Consider the following 23,529-nt stretch of genomic DNA (forward strand, 5'->3'; position numbering starts at 1 on the left):
TACTGACTCTGGATAATGATAAACAGATAAGAGAGGGGTGTTAAAGGGGTGATGGAGTATTGCCAAGAAGGGTTTTATATCAAAGTCATTATCCTCGCAGTTGAAGCTGTTGCAGTGCTGAAGATATTCTGACCGTTAAATCTTTTTCAAAGTCTGTGAAGTTTAAAATAGGAATAAGGCTGAAACCCTGTCAACTCAGTATTTTAACCCTTTAAAGCCTGAACCATGAAATAATTGCCAGAAAATTCTAATCTAAAAATGGAGCGTTTATTGAACCATCTGACAAAATTGTTAAAAAAATTAATTACATTTTATTTTCTATATATAAATTTGCATCATATTTGCTACATCCGCCATTAAAAAAAAAAGCTTAAAAATGTATCCTGCAATTTATACCATTTTTTCAGGGGGAAAACCGGCATCAGCTGCATGTGATATTATCCTATAATCTGAATTTAAAAAGGCAAAACAGAGAAATGAAAAAGACTATATCTACTCTTCAAGAGTCAAATTTTACAATAAAAGATTGATATCAGGAACTTCTGAGAAACAAATTAAATTCAAATAACAACACTAAAAGTGTGTTTTAATCTGTTTTATTTCTTGTGTTTCAAAAGTGAAAACAGTGATATTGTACACGGTAAGAGCCCAACTTTAAATTTGCACGCGTCACGTGGAAACTCTGGCACTCAAGGACAGCATCTGCTTCTGTTAACACTTAAACACCACACAGTGTCTGATCAAAGGTGGGAAACTTTGCATTTATTCATGCAGGATTCATTCCTATTAAAAGATCAACAAAATAAAAGCAAATAAGCCAACACACAGTTTGTCACTTTAAATAACACTTTCCTTAAGGCACACACACTGATTGTAAGCTTACAACTTTTCTGGCAATGCATTGCAAAAGATAAAATAGGAACCATATGATGTCTGAAAAACACAAAAGTCAATAAAGTGAATGAGATTATTGGAAATGGTTACTTGTGTAATCGCCACTGCATTACTACTGAGAAAAAATCTGATTATTATAGGATGAGTGATATAATACTGTTTGGATGACACTCTGGTGGCACAATAGCAACATTTCCCATGAAAGCTGAGCTCATATCTCACACAATCGTCACAGTATGTTCTTGCTTTAAACCAAATGATTTTTTCATGCAATCAACATAATTATCCATCCCGTCATAAATGCAAAACCAACATAACAAATGGCTTAAACTGTGCCAAAGCCTTACCCTCATTTTTCGACATACAGTACTCCATCTCCTAGTGACAAATAACAATTCTCTGCATTTCATGTTTTCTATACTCTGAAGGAAAATCTGTGCCTTACAATGTTAATATCATTTATTATTTCTCTTTCTCTGATATCTGACTTCATCTATTAACTTCGCTGAAATGCACTGTACACAGGAGAGCACTTTGTTGGACTGAAGCCTTGTGCCATTTGCCCAATACTGGCCCTAAGAGGCTGGGCAGGTCTGAAGGGAGGCCCATAGAAGGCTGGTTTCTCAGGTGAGAATGTCCTGCTCTTGGTAAGAATGTGAAAAGCTGGGGCCTCATGATGATAATGACTCTTACTGACAGGTGCAGGATCAAGAGATACCCTGCGTTTCCATTCTTCTGGAGGCTCTGGCAGAGATCCCCGGTGCTTTGCAGCTTTGGCATTAGTAGCTGCAGATGAGGGGAGAAACAAAAAGGCTTCATCCACAGAGCCAATAGGGCTTCTTGATGCTGCCTCCCATGGTGTAAGTGGTTTGTGGACTTTTTCTTGGAATGATGTTTGCCTCTGTATTGGCAGTACCCCGGGTGTGCTCACTGGTGACAGATGTCCAGGAGAAGGCATTGAACTCAGTCTCTGAGGCAGGCTCAGCGAACGACTTCTACCAAATCCCTAAAAGAAAAGCACAAACTTGTTGGCTGGAGTGACAGCAGCATTGCAGACTCTGCTGCCACCATCTGGCTTCTCTGAAACCTGGAGAGCTAATGCTTTTGAAGTGTATTCATATTTTAAGTGTAATAAAATGTGTGTTACTCTTCTCTAAAATAAAAAAAGACTTACTGAATAAAGATTATCCTTGAATTGTCCTATGACAAAACATTACCATTATGTGAATGTTTGAGCCCTAAGAGTGTCAGGTATTGAAACTATTAGTTTCGATGCTAGGGGTGGGAATACTATCAAATGCCTCAAATAAAGAACAGCATGTAGGATTGAGTTGCACCAGTTACCCTGGTATAAAAGTCTAAATAAGGACTTAGACCTCTGATATTTCTTAAGTCATTACCTTTGCTCGAAATTAGGAACCCTGTTTTTGTGATTGACTTGAGTTGACCTATAATGCTGTCTTTCTTGTCAAGCATTGTTGTATATTTGATATTGTTGTGGCTTCACTCTAGCTGTTCTGTTCTGAGTCTTTTTAAACTTTTTATTTCTTGCATCTGTCCTTGCTTAGAAAAGTGTTTTAACAGCCCACGAGAGCACTTTGTACTTCGTGGGTGATGCCTCAACAGAAATGGTTTACTCAATATTGCCTGCAGAAGCTAAAGAAACCAATGCATGTATTTGATGTTGCACACCTGTGGTAAGTGTAGCTATAATTGCTCTGCTGGTATACTTGTGTCTCTGCACACAGAAGAAGGAATACATTGATGCATTTGAAATCTTGTTCATGTTTATGTCTTTAGCTCTGTGAAATAAATTAACGTAAAGATACTTTATTACTTTACCAAATCCATCTTGACTGTCTGTTCTTTGATAGTTTTTTTATGTCATTTTTTGGTCATTTTATTACATTTTCCTTTTTACACTTCCACAGAGCAAGGGCAGAAGTAGTGTTAATGTTTTGAGGTCCCCCCCGTTTTTCCGTCTTTTTTTGATTGATTAAATATGCCTTACATTGTCTTTTAAAAAGTGCAGATTCCACATTACAAAGCAATTTCAGATTTGTAGAATATTTTGAGGTTTTATTTGTTTTTTCTATGAATCCTGTTAAAATGTTTTAGTGAAAACAAATGGACATGGTTAATATCAATATTAGTAGCAAATGGACAATTTCACTTGTGTAAAAGTCATATATATCTGAATTTTAGGAATTATTCAGACTAAATGAAGAAGATTTCCGAACTTACCTGCTGCTGGTTCAAGCACCTTGAAACAAGTACAGTGTTAATGCCATTGAAAAGACAGGGGAAAAAACTTGGAACTACTGGAACTATTTCCTCTGCCTCTAGAATTTGCATAAGAATTACAATTTTTTTAAATTACTTATTTTATTTTTTTTATTATTTTTTTTAGTTTGAACAAGTATTTATGTTATGGGTCTATTTCTAAAGGCACTCTAATAGGGTTTTTAATGCAATAAAAACAAACAAAACATTTAGCTACACGTAAGTATGTCAAAATTTTAATTATATAACTTTTCTGGAAAAAAACCAACAACTTGAAACTGAGAAAATAACTTGAAATTTTAAGTTATAAAATCAAAATTTTGAGATGATAACCTGTAATTGGGACTATAAATGTTTTTTTGAAAAAAAAAAGTAAAACTATTTTGTTTTTGCTTTTTTCAGTGGCAGAAACAAGCTTCTATATAGCTCTCATCAGATTAAAGGTAGACAGAGTCATGCTGTAAACTGTGTGACTGGATAACTCTCTAACTCTCTTTTTCATTGTCACAAACTCCTGAAGTCAACTGAATGTAGCATTTTTCATATTGCCTGTAATCTGCATACTATAGTATTTAGCAAGTTTGTGAGCTTATCCAAATACACTTTCCCTCTCACACACACAGGACAAGGAAAAAGACAATTCTTAAGAGAAAGAAATGTAAACTTAAATGTGCAATTTTACATGTGACCTGTAGAGGTCCACAGAATTGGGATGAGCTTGGAAGCACTTTAAAACATCAATATTTTTCAGTATTTAAAAGAACTTATATACAACAGCTGCTACTAAAATATGTTTGATTTTGAACCCTGTATAGCAAAGATCTTTCAAAATCTGCAATAGCACTATATTTTAAGTTCATACTTTAATAAACTACTTACTTTATATACTTTAATACTATTATCATGTGCTAACACTATTATCACTGCCTACGTGTGTTAGATTAGTGTTATTAATATGACGATATTTGAATTAATAAGACATTGTATGTTAGAAGGTTGTGTTTGTTTTTCATGATCTTTTATTTATCCAGGTAAAAGTCTCATTGAGATTAAAATCTCTTTTCCAAGTGAGACTTGGCCAAGAGGACAAATGTATATAATTGAATGAATAGTGGAATTGTAAAGCGCTTTGGGTGCCTAGAAAAGCGCTATTCATTATTATTGCAATCCATTATTATTATTATTATTATTATTATTATTATTATTATTATTATTATTATTATTATTATTATTATATTTTTCATGCATATCATCTGATGCCTGGGCCACTATTTAGTCCAATTTCATAAATAACTATTTTGCATGTTAACATTTTTTTACTTGTATTTTAAGCTGACTTCTGAATAAACTAAACTGAATTTAATTTAATTGAACTGGTAACTATAATAAAGGTGTTTGTTGCATAATTATGGCTGTAACTAGACTGAGAGAGAGAGAGAGATTGATGTCAATCAAATGCTATTTCTACATGAAATAAGCAAAAAAGTTTATTAATGTGTATAGTTTCTCAATAGAAAACAGGAACACTAAAAAGGTAAGGAGATGTTTTGTGATTGCTGTATCTTTAATCAGCGATAATAAGTTAAGGGTATATGAAACCACTGAAAATGCTCAAAGCTTTAGTTAATTCTACTCTGTCTCTAGTTATACATTTGAAAAAAATGCCTCTTTGCTGTATACAGATAATATATTATTTATCATGACGGAAGCTAATGACTTGCTGTCCATGAATGTTTAGAATAGCAAAATCAAATTCTGCTTTTGGGGGGGCTGAGATTATAGTTCCAGACTTTCAACATTCAGAGATTAAGATCGAAAAGCTGTAACACACAGTTACGTTACAGTTAAGTTTGAAAGATTAGGTCGTAATTGCTAAAAGTGCAACAAGATTGAGCCACTTATGTGCAAAAGTGTGAGGCAGTGAGAAAGACAAAGGAGAAAGGAAATAGGGAAATTGTTCACAACACACATATGAAGTACACAAGTAGGAGGAAAGAGAAATTTAATAGCATGATAGTGCCGAGTACAAGAAGTGCAAACACTGACATGTCAGAAAGATGAGGGGATAAAGATTTGCAGTAGATGTTTTCGTGAAACCGTAGCAGAACATTCAAATTTCTATGATATTTTGCTCATTTTTTCCATCAAGGATGAGGATATAGAATTTCTGATGAAATTTCTGACAGTTGAATAACTGGCCATGTTGAAAAATACCCACATAAAAGACATTTTTAGAATATTTTAGTCATCAGGTCACAACCAAAATGAATGCTTTTTGCTGCTCTAATGCCATCAAAGTCTGGAATGAGGCTGAAGCAAATGCAAATTGTTTCCCCAAACACACATGAGTATTATAAGTATAAGTTGTAAAAATCAGTTATCATTAACTTGAATAAAAGATTAAACAATCTAATTTGATAGGGGTAAATATCTATCTATCTATCTATATATATATATATATATATATATATATATATATATATATATATATATATATATATATATATCTATATCTATATATATATATATATATATATATATATATATATATATATATATATAGCGCGAGAGAGAGAGAGAGAGAGAGAGAGAGAGAGAGAGATAATAAACATTATGTGTTTGTTTTGTATTGTCTGGGGTTTCATGGGTTCCTATCTCAGCATGCAAATTTGCAGGTGATCTATTTTCTTAAAAAAACCAAAAAAAACCAAAATAAGATATTGTAGCAGAACAGGACTCTCTGCACACATTATTGCACATCACAAGAATCTACATTATTTTGTTTTGCTTTTCCCTTTTTCTCCAATTGTCAGGGACATTATGTTATGTGCTAATGTGTTTATTTGTTGTACTTTATGTTGAATTTATCTGTCACAGATTTAAAAGAGCTTAACTGTACCTTAAGTTGTTTCCTTACATTGCCAGCTAAACAGATCTCTATAGCTGCAAATTATTCCAGTTGAGGCCTACGTTTAGTGCAAAGGACTCTATATTTCCACCTGTTAAGACACATTAGAGGCTGCCAAGTTGCAGATAACTATGTAATTACTGTCTCAGTGTTGACTATACCAAAACAAGACCATATACAGTACAAGAATTAATGTAGCATGGCTACAGGTTTCCAGTGTTTGCTTGTCACCACTGGCTTCTTAGCAGAAAACTTTGGCCAAGGAGCCAATTGACGTGCGCCTCTAGCAATAAGAGATGCAGGAGAGAAAGCTGAAGCTATGCTGTCAGCAGCAGATGGCTGCTGGGAAGATGTGCTTGCAGGTCTGGCGCTGTGTGCTGGCTTTTTGGTTAAGCGATGGGCTGCAGGTGCTGCAGTGTGCTTTTTATCCACGTGCTTGTCAATTGCAAGAGGCTCAGCCAATCTTGTGTTTTGGGCAGAAGAACTTTGGGAACTTACCGATCCAGGTGACTTAGTTGGGACTTCTGCCTTGCTTTCAACAGCAAGCTCAGAGGCATTATAAGGAGAAGTGGCAGAGGCAACTCTAAGTTTAAGGTTTTTGGTAACCTCGAACTTTGACACTGGGGCTGGTTTGGGACTGGGGGTGGGGCTGGGGGTGGGGCTTTTGGTTCCAGGCACCACATTATATTTGAACAGTGATGAGTTCAACTGATAAGGCTGATGTTTCATTATATCTAAAGAGTTGAGTTGCTTGGGGGCTGATTTAGATTTCTCTTTGGTCTTGACATTGACTTTTGGGCTTGTGGAAGGGGGTTGTTTGGCTGCAGCATAGAAAGGAGAAAGAAGGGGATTGTAGGATAATGGAGGTGGGGCTCGAATATTCGATGAATACCTCCAAGAGTTCGGGAGGGATGAGGTCAGGGAGGGGGATCTGATTTTGTTTGCTTGCACTGTTTCAGCATCAACAATGAACTTCTCCATACGGGACTGTCTTTTGGCAAACAATTCTGCACCTTTTCCAGTCATAGCTGGGCCATCACCAGCCCAACTGGTACCTCTGTCTGAGATCCGACCCTTTGGAGAAAACTGTGGTGCTTTTGACAAGTGGATATATGACTTCCCTGCTTGTGGTGGGCAAGAGGCAATTGAGTGTGAAGTGCTGTCTGCCTTGTTCTTTGAGCGTGAAGTTGGATACTGTGGTCTGTAAGTAGGACTGTGGGCCTGCATACTCACAGGGGATCGTTGCTGCTGTTGACTCCAGCTATTTGTGGTTGGCTGCAGATGAAGCTGAGAAGAGCTGTCCGGAGCCCAGGCATTAGTAGGTGTTTGAAGTGTTGCCTGAGTTTGATCTGGTGCCCAGCGGTTGGCCATCTGTTGAAGCTGAGCCCAGTCTTGTTGCTGTAAGTAATTCTGACTATGAGGACCCACGGGACTGTGCGAAGGTTGTGAAACCGGACTTCTTGGCGGAATATTGGGCTCGCTGGAGGGGCTCCTTCTCATCCATGGTGGACAGTTTGGGTTGAGGGTGGGTTTTGGGGCTACTGGAGGGGGATTCTTGAGTTTTATTGTTCTGGGTTGCATGAAATTACAAGCTTCAGCACCTAGACTAAAACAGTCCTCCTCCGAATCAATATAAGACCTCCTTTCCCCTTTGTTTTGAGTGTGAAGATCTGAATATTGTGCCCGCACAGATGACTGTTTATTAGTGGCTTTCTGTTTTGATTCTGGTAGGATGCCAGTTTTGATGGCTGGCACAGATATTCGCTCATCTCTTGAGGCTATTATGTCTCCAGTTGGAGACCAAACCTGTGGGTTAGTGTTAATAGGCACAGGTACTTTAAATCTTGTTTCGTGTTTCTTTGTAACTGGAACAACACTCCCAGGTATGGGGGTAGAACTTGGGCTATCTTGAAATCCTAGAAAAGGCCTTGCAGTTCTGTTTGGTACCAAGGGTTTTGGTACATTGGACAGATGGTTCATGTCCTGGAAATCTTCTTGGTATTCTCCATGCTGCTTGAGATTTGCATTCATATAACTCTGATCTGCCTGATCAGCATGCGCGTACATTTCCTCAGTGTCGTAAATTTGCTGTGCTTGTTCACAGGCAGGTTCTGTTAATACTTCCACAGGTAATCCTTCACTCCTCAGTTTTTCATGCTCGGTAACAATTTCATCTATTCGTTTGCGCCGCTGAGCAAACATCAAAACTCCCTTCCCTTTTGTCTCTGGTAGAGCATCCATTTCTTGAACACTTCCCCAATTCAGACTCAAATTGTGCTGCTGCTGATAAAGAGAATACTGCTCCTCTAACTCTGAATCACTGGTGGCCACAAAGTTATACCCGGCTGATCTAACTTCTTCAGCCCCCTCCTCTATTTGGTCTTCACTGTCAACCTTGTTGTCACCAGTTCCGTAACTCACAAGCGTAAACTTCTTGACTCTCTGCCGGCGTTTTTTGAACAGCAGGGCTCCCTTATTTTGGGGGTTTGGCGCATCGGTTAGAAGCCGAGCAATTCTCTTGCATTTAGACTTGGTCTCCTTGACATGCCTTTCTGACTGGCTCTCGCTGCAACTGAGCCCTGAGACAAAGAAAAAAATGAAGGGAGGGACAGAAAGAGAACGAGGGTGAGAGGAGAAGGAGGAGGAGGAAGGAGAGAGATTAAAACAAGAAGAAGCTGAACCATAAAACATAGGAAAATGTGGATTGTAATGTTTTTTGTTTACACTGTACTCAATTGGTCAATTTTCAGTAAAGTTTTTTAAAAAAAAGCTATGGGACTGATAATGCCATTAGTATAAGCAACTAATGGAAGCATGACAGGTAAGACACAATTTCAGATCCCCCTGCTGAAGCAAGCACACTAATAAAAGCATCATATTTACTTACAGCTAACTTAGGGGGCATCCATAAGGCAAGAAAAGTGAGGAGCTCATTTTCCACTGCAGTCAAGGCTTACGATCGGAAAAGGGATCGGGTGACAGGCCAGGGTGACACATGCTGGTGTCTGTCAAATTTGTTTCTGCCAGCCTCATCATATGGTCATATTTTATTCTTATCCTGCTCTGACTAATAAAGCCATGGGTATTCTCCCAGTAAGTCCACTTCAAATAGACCCTGTGTTACAGCATGAAAAAACAGCAGCACCCATTGTGCTTTGTCAAAGTTATTTATCAATTAAGTTAGGTCTTTTGATTCACATACCAGCTACAGTAAATACAGCCAAAGGTAACTTTTTAAAAACTTTATTCACTGACTGTAATGTGTGCCTCAGCTGGCTGAATTTAAAGTAACTAAATAATATCTTAACTGTTCACAAATCTTATTAAATCATTTTAAATCTTAGAAAAAAAACAACCTTTCTGCTGCTGTGCAGTTTGCAGTACTACCTTGACTGACACATAAAAGGAGGGTAGAAGATCGATACTTACGTGTGTACTTTGCCCTCTGCCTGTCTGGTCTGCACAGATCTGTGTCAGACTCCGAGTTCCACTTCTCTGCCTGCTCAGCACCCTCATCTGAAATTCCAAAGGAGACAGAAGCAGGAGGTGCTTCACTGCTCCCTCCTTCCTCTGAAGATTCAAGCTTGCTGTTTCCAGTCTCTGGGCCTTTTCTATTACTGGCTCCCGTGGGCTGTCCTGTGGTCAGGGTCAAGGCCATGGTCATATCAGCAGCACAGCCAAGAGAGGAGAAAGAAGACTGGGAATGTGGCCGTGATATCTTGCCAGCATGATCCTCTGAGTCTGTGCACTCTGGATGCAGGGATGTTTGTGAGGTTTGGATGTGAGGAGACTCTCTCGACTCACTAAGGTAGATGTCATCCTCTTCCTGATATGATACTTCTTCTTCACTTCCACTAAGTTCAGGCGGGGACTGTTGCTCACCTGCAGATTCCCATTCTTGAAGGTGTTCTGGGGAGTCAGGGTCATACTTGGCGATATAAGTACTTTCTGGCTCTAACAGGTACTCTGCTTCGCTGACTTCATCTTCATTGTGGGACTCTACCACAGACCCAGACACATAAATCTCCTGGGACCCATCTGAACCTGACCAGGGGGCCAAGTTACCACTCTGCTCTTGGTCTTCCGTTTCTGGTTCCATCTCAAGTAGTGTTTCACAATATCCCGGGTTTCACCAGCAATACCTTCATTAAGACAAGGACAAACAACTTAAGGCTAATTAATCTTTTCCCTTTAGGTATATATATCTCAATATAACAAACTATTTCAGCACACATATAACTATATAGCATGCCCCTGAAGGTCCACCCTTGGCTACAATTCATGTTTTCTGTTCAGCTCAAGAGATTTTTAGCATTCAGTGACCTTTGTGACATTAGTGGTTACCATGTTATTTCCTAAATTATTCCTATCCCCAATAGGAAGTGCAGCTCTGCTTTGGCAGTTTCAACAGGGCTGCCATTGCTGTAAATGGAATGGTATGTATTATCATGAGGGAAACAGCATTCACATCCAAGAGCATAAGCAAAACAATTGGTGGCTGTTTTCCGAACTTGTGTTTATACAGAGATTTCTTTTCCCTCCGCTGCCGTCATCTGTCACAACAACCGAAATCTCTGTCAGCCTCTCCATGTAAGAACTAAATCCAAGACACCAGTCCTCCTTCCCTTCCTTCAAAGACATTGTTTATTTTGTCACATGCTTTTTTTGTTTGTTTCTTAGCTTGTTTTTTGGTAATCAGTTGTTATATCACAACTGAGAAAATGACTATGAAGAAAAATCTGTCCTTTTCAAAACAGCTGTAAAAGACAGTCAGAGCAGGGCTCAGACAGGGGGAGAGCTGTTTGTAGAGCAGGAGGGAGCACTAAAAATAGTTTTTTACTGACAATATAAATCTTTTATTGTAAATTAAAACATTTCCTGACATTCACCAAGAGGTGGCACTCTAACACTGTGACTCAACATCCAAATTAAAGTCAGTACGAGCTGTAGAAACTTCACACTGTGTAGTCCCACGCTGTACACTATGCATACAGTAAGTGGAGTGTTCATCTAAAACAAACAAACAAACAAAAAACACCCAGGTTCATCTATAATAATCTCGTTACCATATATGTCACTATAAGGAACCCAACTTTCTCTTATACACAGGAAGAGTTTATATGAAAACCAAAGACATGTTTTGTTGAAGCCATATTTTCTAAAAAGCAACCAAACACATACACCTCCTAATAGGTCTTGGAAACACGCTCTTTCTATAGAGTACCACTTTGTTTATGTACATTTAAGTGGACTGGGAAAACCAGAGTTTTTGCCTCTATTAAAATATGGTGTTAGAGGAGATAAATGTCTTGCTTAGTACAAGAGAAGGTTCTCCCAGGAGGATAAGGTCAGTAAATCTTACATCAGTCAGTTAATATTACCATAATGACCCGAGGATGACACCAGAGAAAAAATTATATAGTCTCCAAAAAGAATTAACTCTTTCATCTTTTTTGGTTTTGTGGGTTCTTTGCTTGTTTGTTTTTCAAATACTACTCTACACTTTTGATTTTAAATAAATGTATATTTTGGTTTGATAGCAGCTGTGTAGAAATGATCAAGTCATAACTAAAAAAAAACATCAGTATCAAAAGATATTAAATGTCCGACTCAAAGTCTTTTGGAGCTGGCTAAGAGGCCAGGTAAGTCTATTACCTGATATGATAATGACAATGACATTAACCCGCAGCTGTGTTTGAATTGTGTTTGTATACAGTGTTTAAACTTTAGCTCATTTTTACAGTGATGTGACAAAGATCATATCTCTTGATTTTTCAGTTGATTAGCTTTGAATTGCTTTAGACATATTTTAGGTACACCCTCTGCTATAAAGACAATACAAGCTGAAAATTGATGATTCACTACTGTCATTAATTATTACTTTTTCTTGGGCATTTGTACGTGTTAGGGGGGACCTTTATCGTTTCTTCTGTTTACTATAACATTTTATTGCTTGTGGTTGCTAGTAAGTACAAATGGAAATTCTGGAGGAGGCCCCAAAACATGTTGGAAATTATGTTTCTCAAATGGCTTGGGAACACCTCTGTGACCGACTCGATGAGCTAAGGGAGGTGACTCTGGAGAAGGGAGGTCTGGGTATCTCTGTTTAAACAGCCGCCTCCATGACTCAGCAGAAAATGGACAGACAGATGGATGGACCTGCACCATCCATCCATCCACAATTGGTTCTATCAGAGTTTAGTTTAGTTCTCAGATACAGTACACATACACTAATCATTGCTTTAAACTTACTTAAACTTTAAACTTACTTACTTTGTAAGTTTAAAGCAATTATTTAAAAAACACAAAATTGGGTGCACAAGCTTGAATTTATTTTGTTTTTTCTCCAATTCATACAGGCTCAAATATAAACATATACTCATTTAAATCTGCTTTTAACCTTGACATGACCATGGCCTCCTAAATTCTCAGCAGTCATCAAGATTGATGACAACTTGTAGTTTCTCTTTGCCAGCATAAAAGCTGCAAGCAGGAATTCAGTGAAGGTCTAAGAAGGGATTTTAGCTACTTCAAACAGTTGTACATTAGTACCAATTATTCAGATGTGTCTACACTTTGCCAGCTTCTCTAAGAGGACCCTAACTGTCACCATCAGATGAGAGGGAATTGATTCGGATGTTCAGGAAAAACCTAGCAACAATCAAGACTCAAGTGTGCCATGAACTGGAAACTGCTGGAACACCAGTGTCACTGTTCACATGTTTTACATCGCCATGGACTGAGAGTGTGCCAACCAAGAAACACAACCTGTCCCAAAATCAACACCTTCAATCTCAACTGAGATTTATTTTAGCAGCCCACCTGGATGAGCCAGAGGCCTTCTGGATAAAAGCTTTATGATCCAATGAGACAAAGATTGAGCTATTTGTTCACACTGACAGGAGGAATAATTGGAGGAGTAAAGGTGAGGCTTTCAAACCTAAGAACACTGTACGAGCTTTCAGGCATGGTGGTGGTATCATCAAGCTCTGGGACTGTTTTGCTGCCTGTGGTAATGGTGCATTGCATAAAGTGGATGAAACAATGAAGAATAAATACTTGCAATTTCTTCAACTTCACCTTAAATCAACTTACATGAAAACTGGAGCCTTGGAATGATAAAGCTATAACATTAGGGTCTGCAATGGCTTTCCCACTTTAAACTCCCTTTCTTGTCCATGATTGAAAGCTGGCTCTGCAAATACGACTGGTCAAATATCGAGCTAGAACAATTCAAAGAAATCATTAAAAGCCCCAAATTATTACAACATTCATGCTCATAATGAGTGGATGTAATCCTCTGACCACATATGCAGCTGTGGGATTACTAAAACTGAAAGACCTCTTGCACACTAGCCACGTTTTGTACAAACACTGTCGCATGCCACCGGCTTATCTTCACCCTTGGTTCCACTCTACCACCAGCAAATCTGACTGTGCTGCAGCAGGGGTTTCTTTTTCCAAGTATGGCAGTAACCTCAGTCTGTTGACTTATTGCCATGGAAACAGAGAGTCAGCATCCTTGACAAAGGAGTGAACTCTTGTTCTGAAGGGCAACCCAAATGAGAACTGAGCTCTAGCGGATTAGATGTTTCCATGTTCTTACATAATTAGACAGTTTAAGCTCAACCATAAGAAACATGTGGACACATTTTCAGCAGTCTCTGCACACAAAGTTTTATTGCGCATTTCAGTGGCCTCATGGCAGAACAAACCCACAGAACCCACAAAAATCAAAATCAACGTGAAAATATATATTTATTAAGTCACATATATATTTTAAACTCATGCCACTGAATTTAGGAAACCAGGTTTCTCGAGCAGTTTCTGGTGCAGAAAAGCACAGAAATTCAAGCAAAGGGTAAAACACTTCATGACATGATAATAAATTACACTTTTTGTATTGTTATCAATAGAGATGTTCATTAAAGTCAAAGCTAAAAATGAAATTAATGAAATCAAATCAGAAAGAGTTAAACATCTGTAAGAGACCCTAAAAGAAAATAATTTTCCAAACATCAGGTACTTACATTATACATCTTTGCACTTGATATCCAGCACAGGCATCTTCACATCCTGTCTGTTAAAAAAAAAAGATCCTGAGTGTTATCCCACTAACTGCTCATATGTAGCCTTGGTCATTCATGTATGCAGCTGTATTTAAAGAGGGAGAAGAAGAGGTGTTCCTAACCCATCCCCATGTGCCACCTACACAGTTCAGTTGATGCAGGGGCAGTGAGGTGACATAATGAACATGTCAATTGAGAAGCTTCAAAATATTTTTAGATTCATTTGAAACAAGCTTTGAATTTAGTATCTGTGTTTGGTTTTGATTAATTATATAATTAAAATAATTCACCACTTGAAAGAAACTAACTGCAATAATAGTAACAGACTCTTATATTCAGATTCGAGCAGATATATACTACATAGTGTTTTAAAATACCTATACATTTATGGTGATTTGCTCATCATAATGTACCTTTAATTAGGGTTAATATAATAATAATCTCAGCAGAATGGTAAACCGGTTATGTAAGACTGCTGTTCTCTTTGAGGGGATGACCGTAAATGGAATTCAATCTAGTTTTGAAAGTGTGGTTTGCTGAAGTAAAGTAAAAAGGGATAACGCATCATTCGGTTAATCTTTAAGAAAACAGTGTTTATTATTAGAAGTAAAAAAACATATTAAGATCTTAAACTCTGTTGGAAAGCAAGTCAGGTATCACAGTATCTTTTTTGTGCTTATTTTTTGTTTATTTATACAGTCATGTGACAGTTTCTCCATTTAATAATAATAATAGATACTTTATTGATCCCCATGGGGAAATTACTTGTTTTTCTCTGCATTTGACCCATTCACTCAGTGAAGCAGTGGGCAGCCCACTAAGCAGGCACCCGGGGAGCAGTGTGTAGGGACGGTACCTTGCTCAGGGGTACCTCAGGGTAGCCGTTAAGTGGATTCGAACCGCCGACCTTCCGATCATGGGGCGACCACTTTACCTACTGAGCTATCCCTGCCCATTTATACTGTCAGGTGGGGAAAAAAGAGTTTTAACACAAAGCTATGCAGCCCTGTGAAGTTATCATGTTAAATGTTTTTGAAGGGTTGCCAGGAGAAAGCCTCTTCTTTCTAAAAAAAAAAATAATAATAATTAAAAAAATATGGGGCAGCAGGAAAAGGGGTTACCGACATTTTTATATGTAGTCCCCATTTTGGGAGGATCAAACAAATTGGACAAACTACTGTAATATAAATTACTTGGATACTGAAAATTCTTTACAGAATATAAAACTGTCAGTAATTTCTAAGCAGTTAATACAATAATTTTATTGAACCCTCTTTTAAAATCCACTTCGGTGGTATGTAGAGGAAAAAAAAATGTTTTCCTAGAAATGCGTCACACTCACTTATGGTTCATTTTTGTGCTACTCAGCATACTCTTTGTTTCTTGTCTCCATTAAAACACAAACACTGAAGTCTTATGTGTCACTTGGTGTCACGGTTAGCGCTGGCAGACCGTGGGGATGTGGGGAAAGGAGGACCTAAATGCTGGACTCCATGTGGTGAACAGTGCATTTATTTACAGTGCAGTAAATATTCACACAAACAATCCCCATGCGTTCCCCTGACTCCCATGCCGTGTCTTCCTTAAATAGCTCCCCCGACGAGGCTGATCAGCAGCAGGTGTGTGGCAATGGTCTTCAGCTGTTGTATTGAAAAATGTTGTAATTAGGTTGGTTCTGCTGTAAAGGGAGCTCTTGCTTTTGGCTGCCAAATTTTCAGAGATGTTTTTATTTGTTATGTTCTCATCCAAGTTTTTATTGTGCAGATTGTAGCAGATCGGTTTAATCTTCCTATAGTTGATCTCATTTTTGTGGCTGGTTTTATCTTGGTGCAGTTGCTACATGAAGAAATCCTGTGTGACTGTATATTTCTTTGGGCTGTGTACATAATATGGTGCTAAAATATTAAGTTGCCTGTGGGTGTGATGTGTTTGTTATAAAATTTAAGCCCTGCCAGAGCTGATATCTTAGAACTTACTACCATTGTAAAATAAAACATTACAAAACCATCTGATTCCTTTGCATATTGCACTGCAGCTGCATTGTGGGATAAGAGTGCTTTCTTGAGAACTGAGATCAATTTTAGATCACATTCTTGCTTTCTCTACTGTGAGTGCTAATTTTCAATTATAAATCCTGACTATTATAGCATTTGAATAAACATATCAGCCTTACAACTGATCAAAGCAAAGCCAGTGTTTGACTGAGTAACTGTATCGTACTGGGTACAGTTAAGTTACATTATTAATACATGTTTTTGGTTACCTCATAAGACTTTGTTGTTACACTTTCTCTTACCGTACATTACCAAATCTCCATTTGCACTATTTGCCTATTTGCACTACTCTGCCTGGTTTACACTCAATGTCACTTACCCATTATATTGTATATTATATAGCTTTCTTGTTATATGTAAAATTGTATTTATTTAAATTTTTACTTTTTAATTATTTTACTTGCATTTTTTAATCACTTTTATATTTAAATATATTTAAATGTTCATTTGCTATTTATCTAGGGAGTGAAGAGTAACGCAATTTCTATTCTCCGTATGTCCTGTACATGTGGCAGAATCGACAAATAAAGTTGACTTTGACTTTGACTTTTGACTTGGTATTCATTTTAATTATTAACATTGTGCTGGTGAATGTGTCTTTTATAGTGAGTGATACTCTACTTCACTTGACTTTTAGAGCATTTGTCCTCCCGGAGATACAGGAAGCACAGCAAAATGAAATTTGACAGCATTCTTGCAGAAATTAATGGATTTGGAAAATTCCAAATTGCTCTAGTCTTGATTCAGATCCTGTCTCGAATTACTTTGCCATGTCACTTTCTGCTGAATAATTTCATGGCAGCTGTTCCTTCGCATCACTGCAACATCGATGCTTTGGATACTGGAGCTGTCTTTGGAAATTTAACTTTAGATCAGAAATTAGCCGTTGGTATTCCAGCAGAGCGGGATGGGACTCCAAGCTCCTGTCAGATGTTTTCAGAGCCCCAATATGAATATCTGTTAGGTTCAAACAGCAGCAAAGGCTCATTTACTGTTCAGTGTCAAAATGGATGGGTATATGACAAAAGCACTTTCAAGTCTACTTTGGCAACAGAGGTAAGTGAGAATTAGTTATGTTGAACAGAGACATTTTACACAGTCATTTGGATTTTTTTTTAAAGAACAAATTTTATTTTGCTAACATTAAGGATATAATTTTCTATCCATTTTATTATCTACAGAAAATAATCCAACTAGCTAAATGTAATTTCCCCAGGCATCATTCATTTAATTATTGTTTATTTTCCAGAAGACGCAACTGTAAAATCACATATTGTAATATTTTAACGATTATTTGCAGTGGGATCTCGTGTGCAGCAGAAAAGGTATGAACAAGGCAACTGCAACCATTTTCTTTATTGGTGTTATGGTTGGAGCCCCAGTTTTTGGGTTTCTCAGTGACAGGTAAGGGTTAAATGGTCAAAAATACTAGTTCTTCTCATATACACGCTACATTGTGAAATATTTTAAATCATTTTTTGCGATAATTTTGATGATTAAGGCACCGTAGAGGTGTAAAACCGTAAAGGGACCTCTGGCTAATACATCCGGTTCCGTGTCGGGCTCGTAGCCAAAAACTAGCTTTACTTCGTTGTCTGGGTCAACTTTGCTAGCAGAGACAGAGAGAGGCGTTGAAAGGCTCCAGCGGAACTTGTTGTTTCAGAGGAAAACACGAACACGGTGTACAGTCGTCTTAATAGCGTACTTACAACTGGGCTCGTCAGGCACTCTTCTTGGCTGCAGGGGTTATTATTAACAAATTTCCCACGTGTGGGACTAATAAAGGTTATCTTATCTTATCTTATTATATTTACATGCTTCCATCTCCCGTTTCTGCTCGATGACAACTCGTACTTTTCCACTCTCCTTTTTCTCCTTCCCTTGCTCACAGACACATAACGGGTACGGCAGTCCATTCTCCCTGCAGCACGGACTAGCTGCCCAGGAGGCTACATTCTTTAGGGCGATGCCTGTAAGACTCTGCCTATTGCCTTCATATTAAATCATTTTAAAAAATATTTCTTCACGTCATTATGAGATGTGAGATTGAGACACAGGCATTTGAGCCTCTTAATGCGTGTTTTGTTTGGGTTTACACCGGCGTGGAATTACCAAAAATAGAGAGAGCATAGCCTAACATATGAAACAGGAAAGTACCGCCGTGTAATCCCTTTATTTCAACAAAGTAACTGTATTCTGAATACCACCTTTTTAAACGGTAACTGTAACGGAATACAGTTACTCGTATTTTGTATTTTAAATATGTAACTGCGGTAAATGTATTCCGTTACTCCCCAACACTGCAGACCTGTTTTATATACGCGCCGGATAGTTTTCTATATGGGATCACTGAAAAAAGTGCAGCCTTACCTAATATCAATCCTGTTACTCATTTTATATTAAGATTTAAAAATCTAGTTGGCATTGCTATGACGAATAACCTTCAGTAAAAGCAATAAATCACACAGCAATAGTACATTAGTGTAGTTGTAAAAAGCATGATAATATATTAAGTAATCCAAAGTATTCAGAATACATTACTCTCATTGAATAACGTAACGGAATACCTTACAAAATACATTTTGGGGCATGTATTCTGTAATCTGTAGTGGAATACATTTTTAAAGTAACCTTCCCAACACTGATAATATCACACATAACAAAAAAAATAAAGAAAAGAGGAAGACTTGAAATATTTCACATCGCCTGTAATGGATATAGAACATGGTTGATTTAATTCAAAAATTTTACTGCTTTAAATGAAATTATATTCCATAATATTCCAGTTTTTTTAATGTACTAGTATATTCGACAAAATGACCAGAAATGTATTATTTTATTTTTATTTTCCAGGTCTGACTTGTTTCAATCTCTACCAGTACCATTACCAATGCCAACTTGGATACAGACATATATGTATATAACTGAAAAAAAAATAACAATAAGATCAATAAGAGAGATGTTGAAGTGTTGCAAAATTAAACCGTCTTGCGAATTATAAATATATTAGTGCTGTCAGCGTTAACGGCGCCGTGCTGCCCCACGCACGGGGCGATCCGTGCTAACTCGCTAAAGGAGATTTGCTGCGTTAATGCGGTTATGGCGCTAACATCATTTTAACGAGATTAACACTGACAGCACTAAAATATATACATGTGAGAGGTTTACCCTACAGCTGTGAGCACAGTCATTACTTCATGCTTTTTCTGTCCATGACCAGGTTTGGGCGACGTCCTCTTCTGCTCGTGTCTTATCTGGCATCCTTGATATTTGCAGTGCTGAGTGCATTCTCCACCTCGTATGTAATGTTTGTCATCTTGAGATTTTTTACGGGCATGTCACTCGCAGGAATAAGCATCATGGCCATTGTTTTGAGTAAGCAGGATATTGTTAAAGCTGTGCTAACCTATGACTGAGACATTATAGCCTGGTTCATGTTTACAGGCATATTCTGTTTCTCTTTCAAGAATTTGCACAATTTGTTTTATAAATTTTTTTTTATATACTTGTGCTAATGTTTCTGCAGATGTTGAATGGTTTAGCATTGAACACAGGACTTTTTCTGGTGTGATCATAAGCCTGGATTGGACAATTGGGAACTGGATCCTGGTTGGCACTGCATATTTTGTAAACGAGTGGAGGAAGCTGATTCTAGCAGTTACCTCCCCCCTGATTCTGTCTATCATTGCTTGGAGGTATTTAAGTTTTATTTGCCGACTTTGCAAAGTATCCTTAATCTCATTGGATTTTGATCAGATGCTAAACTCACCATGTTTGTTGATTTAGGTGGCTTCCAGAGTCTGCTAGGTGGCTTGTAGCCAAAGGAAAGACAGATGCTGCTCATCATTACATAATGAAATGTGCCAAGATGAACAACAGATCCAAGTGCATGGCCACCATCACACCAGCGGTACATCTCAAAATGTTTTTGGGGTTTTTTTTATTAGCCGACAGTCTTACTGTAAAATAAGACAAAAAGGGGGCTTTGTAAATGAACATTCACATTATGTTTCCCTGACTTTCTCACAGACATTACTGGAATGTGCAGAAACTGAACATGGCGCTAAGAAGTACACTTTTGTAGATCTTTTCAGAACCCCAAATATTAGAAAACTTGCTATATACTCAGGAATGCTATGGTAAGTTTCGGTATAATGGTTTGGAGTTAGGAGATAGTTCAGCTTTTTGGGAAAAGGCAAATTGATTTCTTCCAGATATTCATCATATGTGTGCATTTTCTACCAAACGCACTTTAAAAAGAGTTAACTGACTTTTCTCTGTGTGTGTGTTTGTGTGTGTATTTTTGCTATCTTAAGTGACAGTTATGGGTGGATTATTAAATAGACAAATGGGGCAAATTGTACTTGGGACAAAGATGTTAAAGCCTTTGAGCTATCTTACGGAAATAAAGCAATTGTTATTTTTATAGCTATCATTTTTGACACTGGGAAATTTACACAGCTTTTGATTTTGTTCTAGCATACAGTGTAAAAAATATTTTAAAAAAATATTTAAATGAGAGTTGCAATCATGTTTGGGGTTTCTTTGAGGAAATTTGTATTTACCCCTTTATTTATCAGCCTAAGTTTAAGTGTTTCTTCTCCCTCTTTTCTAGGTTTGGCGTTGCATTTACATACTATGGAATAACTCTGAATATCACAGGATTTGGACTGAACCCATACCTAACACAGTTCATATTTGCATCCATTGAAATGCCCATGAAGATTGGCGTCTATTACTTCCTGGAGAAAGTTGGGAGAAAGCATGGCCAGATGGGTTCCATGCTATTAACTGGTCTCTGTCTCTTCATCAACATCTTTGTTCCAAAAGGTCATTTCTCTTTCATTTCTCGTACATTTAGCGGTTTATTTCTGCCACCGAGAGTTGATATGAATGTATGCGTTCATTTCCGGTGGTAAGCAGGATCAATCTTTAGAAATTAAAAGATAGAGCATTGGTCTTGGGTGGATGTGTTCTCTCACCTGAAAAATTTCTCTCTCCTGTTCTCCTTAGATAAATGGACTGTTCGTACTGTTGTGGCAGTTCTTGGAAAATCTATGTCAGAGGCCTCGTTCACTATCATGTATCTTTACACAACTGAGCTTTACCCTACGGTCGTACGGTTAGTCCACAAAAAACGTTCTTCAGCCTTGCTTTGATTATTCATATGAAAGGTTTATATTAACCTCAGTGGTTTGATCTTTTTAGACAAAATGGCTTAGGCTACACCTCATTTCTTGCACGACTTGGCGTGTCCATTTCTCCACTCATTGTACTATTGGAAGATCTGTGGCATCTCCTCCCTGCAGCCACTTACTGTGCAGTGGCAGTTGGAACTGGTTTAGTTGCTTCACTTCTGCCCGAAACATTAAACACCCGACTGCCAGAGTTCATCGAAGATATTGAGAAACCAAGGTAAAGAGAAGAGAGTGTTAAAGCATCACAGCATGCAATTCAGTATCCAAACTAAAGCTAAAAGATTAACCATTCACAGAAACTCCCCACGAAACAATAATCCAGTAAACTGCAGTTTACTGTTTATCAAAGTCCAAAATACACATTACATTCTATGTCCTGATGTCTGCATGTAAGGTCAAATGACTAACTGAAGTCTTATTTATATTGCAGGAGACAGTCACCAAGGAAGGAGATTCAATAAGAAAAACACAGTCATCAATAATAAGACTTATAATGATTGGATCTTAACTGATTTTTAAATAGTAAAGTTACCATGTTACAACTTCAAAGATCATCATTGTTGAAATGCTCAACAAGTGTCAATAAACGTAATGTTAACACCACTATTATTCACTTGTCATTCACTAGTCTTGTCATGTTTCACTGTATACAACACATTTCATTAGCAAATGAAAAGATAGGCTGGTATTGATAGTGAATCGATGGTGATGCTTACTTTACTTTATTGAGTTTATTTACTTCCATGCTTTATTGACTTCCACTTTCCATGCATGCTTTTTTTTTAAAATTAGGAAATTTCCATCCTACCATCCTCAGTATAAAGTAAATGTTTGGCCTGTTAGGTGCACACAAGTTATTGTTTTCCACCACCTTCAAATCTACTCTGGCTACAGAGGTGAGATTCAATATTTCCATTTAAAAAGCAGGAAATGAATACCAGTCCTAAATCAGCTAAAGTTCTTCTTTCGGCCATCCTCCCTTCATAGTGGGATCTGGTTTGTGATAAGACAAAAACTAACAGAAAAACACAGCTACCATTGTCTTCATTGGGGTCATGGTTGGAGCAGCAGTTTTTGACCATCTTACTGACAAAATAGGTTGAAGATGGACTCGAGGCAGGTTGTTCCTGGTGACTGGGATGTTCATGTTCTGCAGCATGTTTATCCATCTAGTTATATGATCCTTTCAAGCACCTTTGATGAAATTAAGAACTATTATTTTTAGTTTTCTATTATTATTATTATTATTATTGTTGTTGTTGTTGTTGTTGTTGTTGTTGTTGTTATTATTATATTTTTGTTTTGTTTTTGCTTCTGTTTAGCTTTACTGGTTGTCTAAATATATTCTAATATTAGGCCATTTTTCAGGTCATGTGTGTTTTGGAAGTCGTGCAGCTATCGCAATATCCAGCTCAATACACAAACAGTATATAAGTTGATGTGAACAAACTAACAAAGAATAGAGATAAAATTATGTAACATTAATGAGCTTTTGTTTCATATATCTCTGTTCACATTAAATTAAGAGGTCTCTTAGGCATCTTCTCTTGTAATATTTTTCAATAATCTTCAGGAATAGTTCTCCAGGCTTCTTGAAGGACATTTCAAGGCTTTTCCTTGGATGTTGGCTTCATTTATTTTATTTATTTATTTTTTAGAAAGAGGGGCAATACATATTAATGAACATTTTAACAAATGTAAATATGCCAGATTATAGCCTTGGGCTAATTTCCATCTGCAGACCCTCTGGTCTGCAGACCCATTTTGTTTCATTCTCTGTTAATTCAGTTCAATATAGATTTATTTATATCACGCCAAATCACAACAACAGTTGCCTCAAGGCACCTTATACTGTAAAGTAAAGACCCTACAATAATACAAAGAAAAGAGAGAAAAACCCCAATAATCATATGACCCCCTGTTGATGAACAAGCGATTTGGTAACAGTAGGAAGGAAAAACTCTTGAGTCAATTAAGACAGGAAATAAGGCATGCTGTGGGAGGAAGGCAGAGATTAATAATAATTCATGATTAAATGCAGAGTGGCATATAACACAGTAAAAAAGGTGAGTGAAGAAGAAACACTTCATCATGGGAATCTCCCAGCAGCCTAGACCTATTCT

General features: G+C 37.4%; 2 protein-coding genes across 2 annotated transcripts; one reads left to right on the plus strand and one right to left on the minus strand.

Annotated features, from left to right (window-relative positions):
- Positions 1–597: 597 nt before the first annotated feature.
- Positions 598–10,184, minus strand: synpo2b (synaptopodin 2b). The gene is made up of 3 exons (XM_086295662.1): positions 9,515–10,184; positions 6,584–8,664; positions 598–1,900 (listed from the first exon to the last, which is right to left on the minus strand). The coding sequence occupies exons 1-3, from the start codon at positions 10,182–10,184 to the stop codon at positions 1,391–1,393; spliced, it is 3,261 nt and encodes a 1,086-aa protein (XP_086151788.1). The 3' UTR covers positions 598–1,390.
- A 6,636-nt stretch (positions 10,185–16,820) lies between these two features.
- On the plus strand, positions 16,821–22,009 carry LOC147327765 (solute carrier family 22 member 7-like). The gene is made up of 10 exons (XM_086295663.1): positions 16,821–17,264; positions 17,509–17,612; positions 19,429–19,583; positions 19,735–19,903; positions 19,995–20,118; positions 20,238–20,347; positions 20,824–21,038; positions 21,222–21,330; positions 21,417–21,623; positions 21,837–22,009. The coding sequence occupies exons 1-10, from the start codon at positions 16,884–16,886 to the stop codon at positions 21,865–21,867; spliced, it is 1,605 nt and encodes a 534-aa protein (XP_086151789.1). The 5' UTR covers positions 16,821–16,883; the 3' UTR covers positions 21,868–22,009.
- Positions 22,010–23,529: the final 1,520 nt, after the last annotated feature.

Source organism: Aulonocara sp. 'chitande type north' Nkhata Bay, linkage group LG6, assembly GCF_057382095.1.
Source record: "Aulonocara sp. 'chitande type north' Nkhata Bay isolate Kocher_YH1m ecotype deep benthic linkage group LG6, A_spYH_male_GT1.1, whole genome shotgun sequence".
NCBI classification, from domain to species: domain Eukaryota; kingdom Metazoa; phylum Chordata; class Actinopteri; order Cichliformes; family Cichlidae; genus Aulonocara; species Aulonocara sp. 'chitande type north' Nkhata Bay.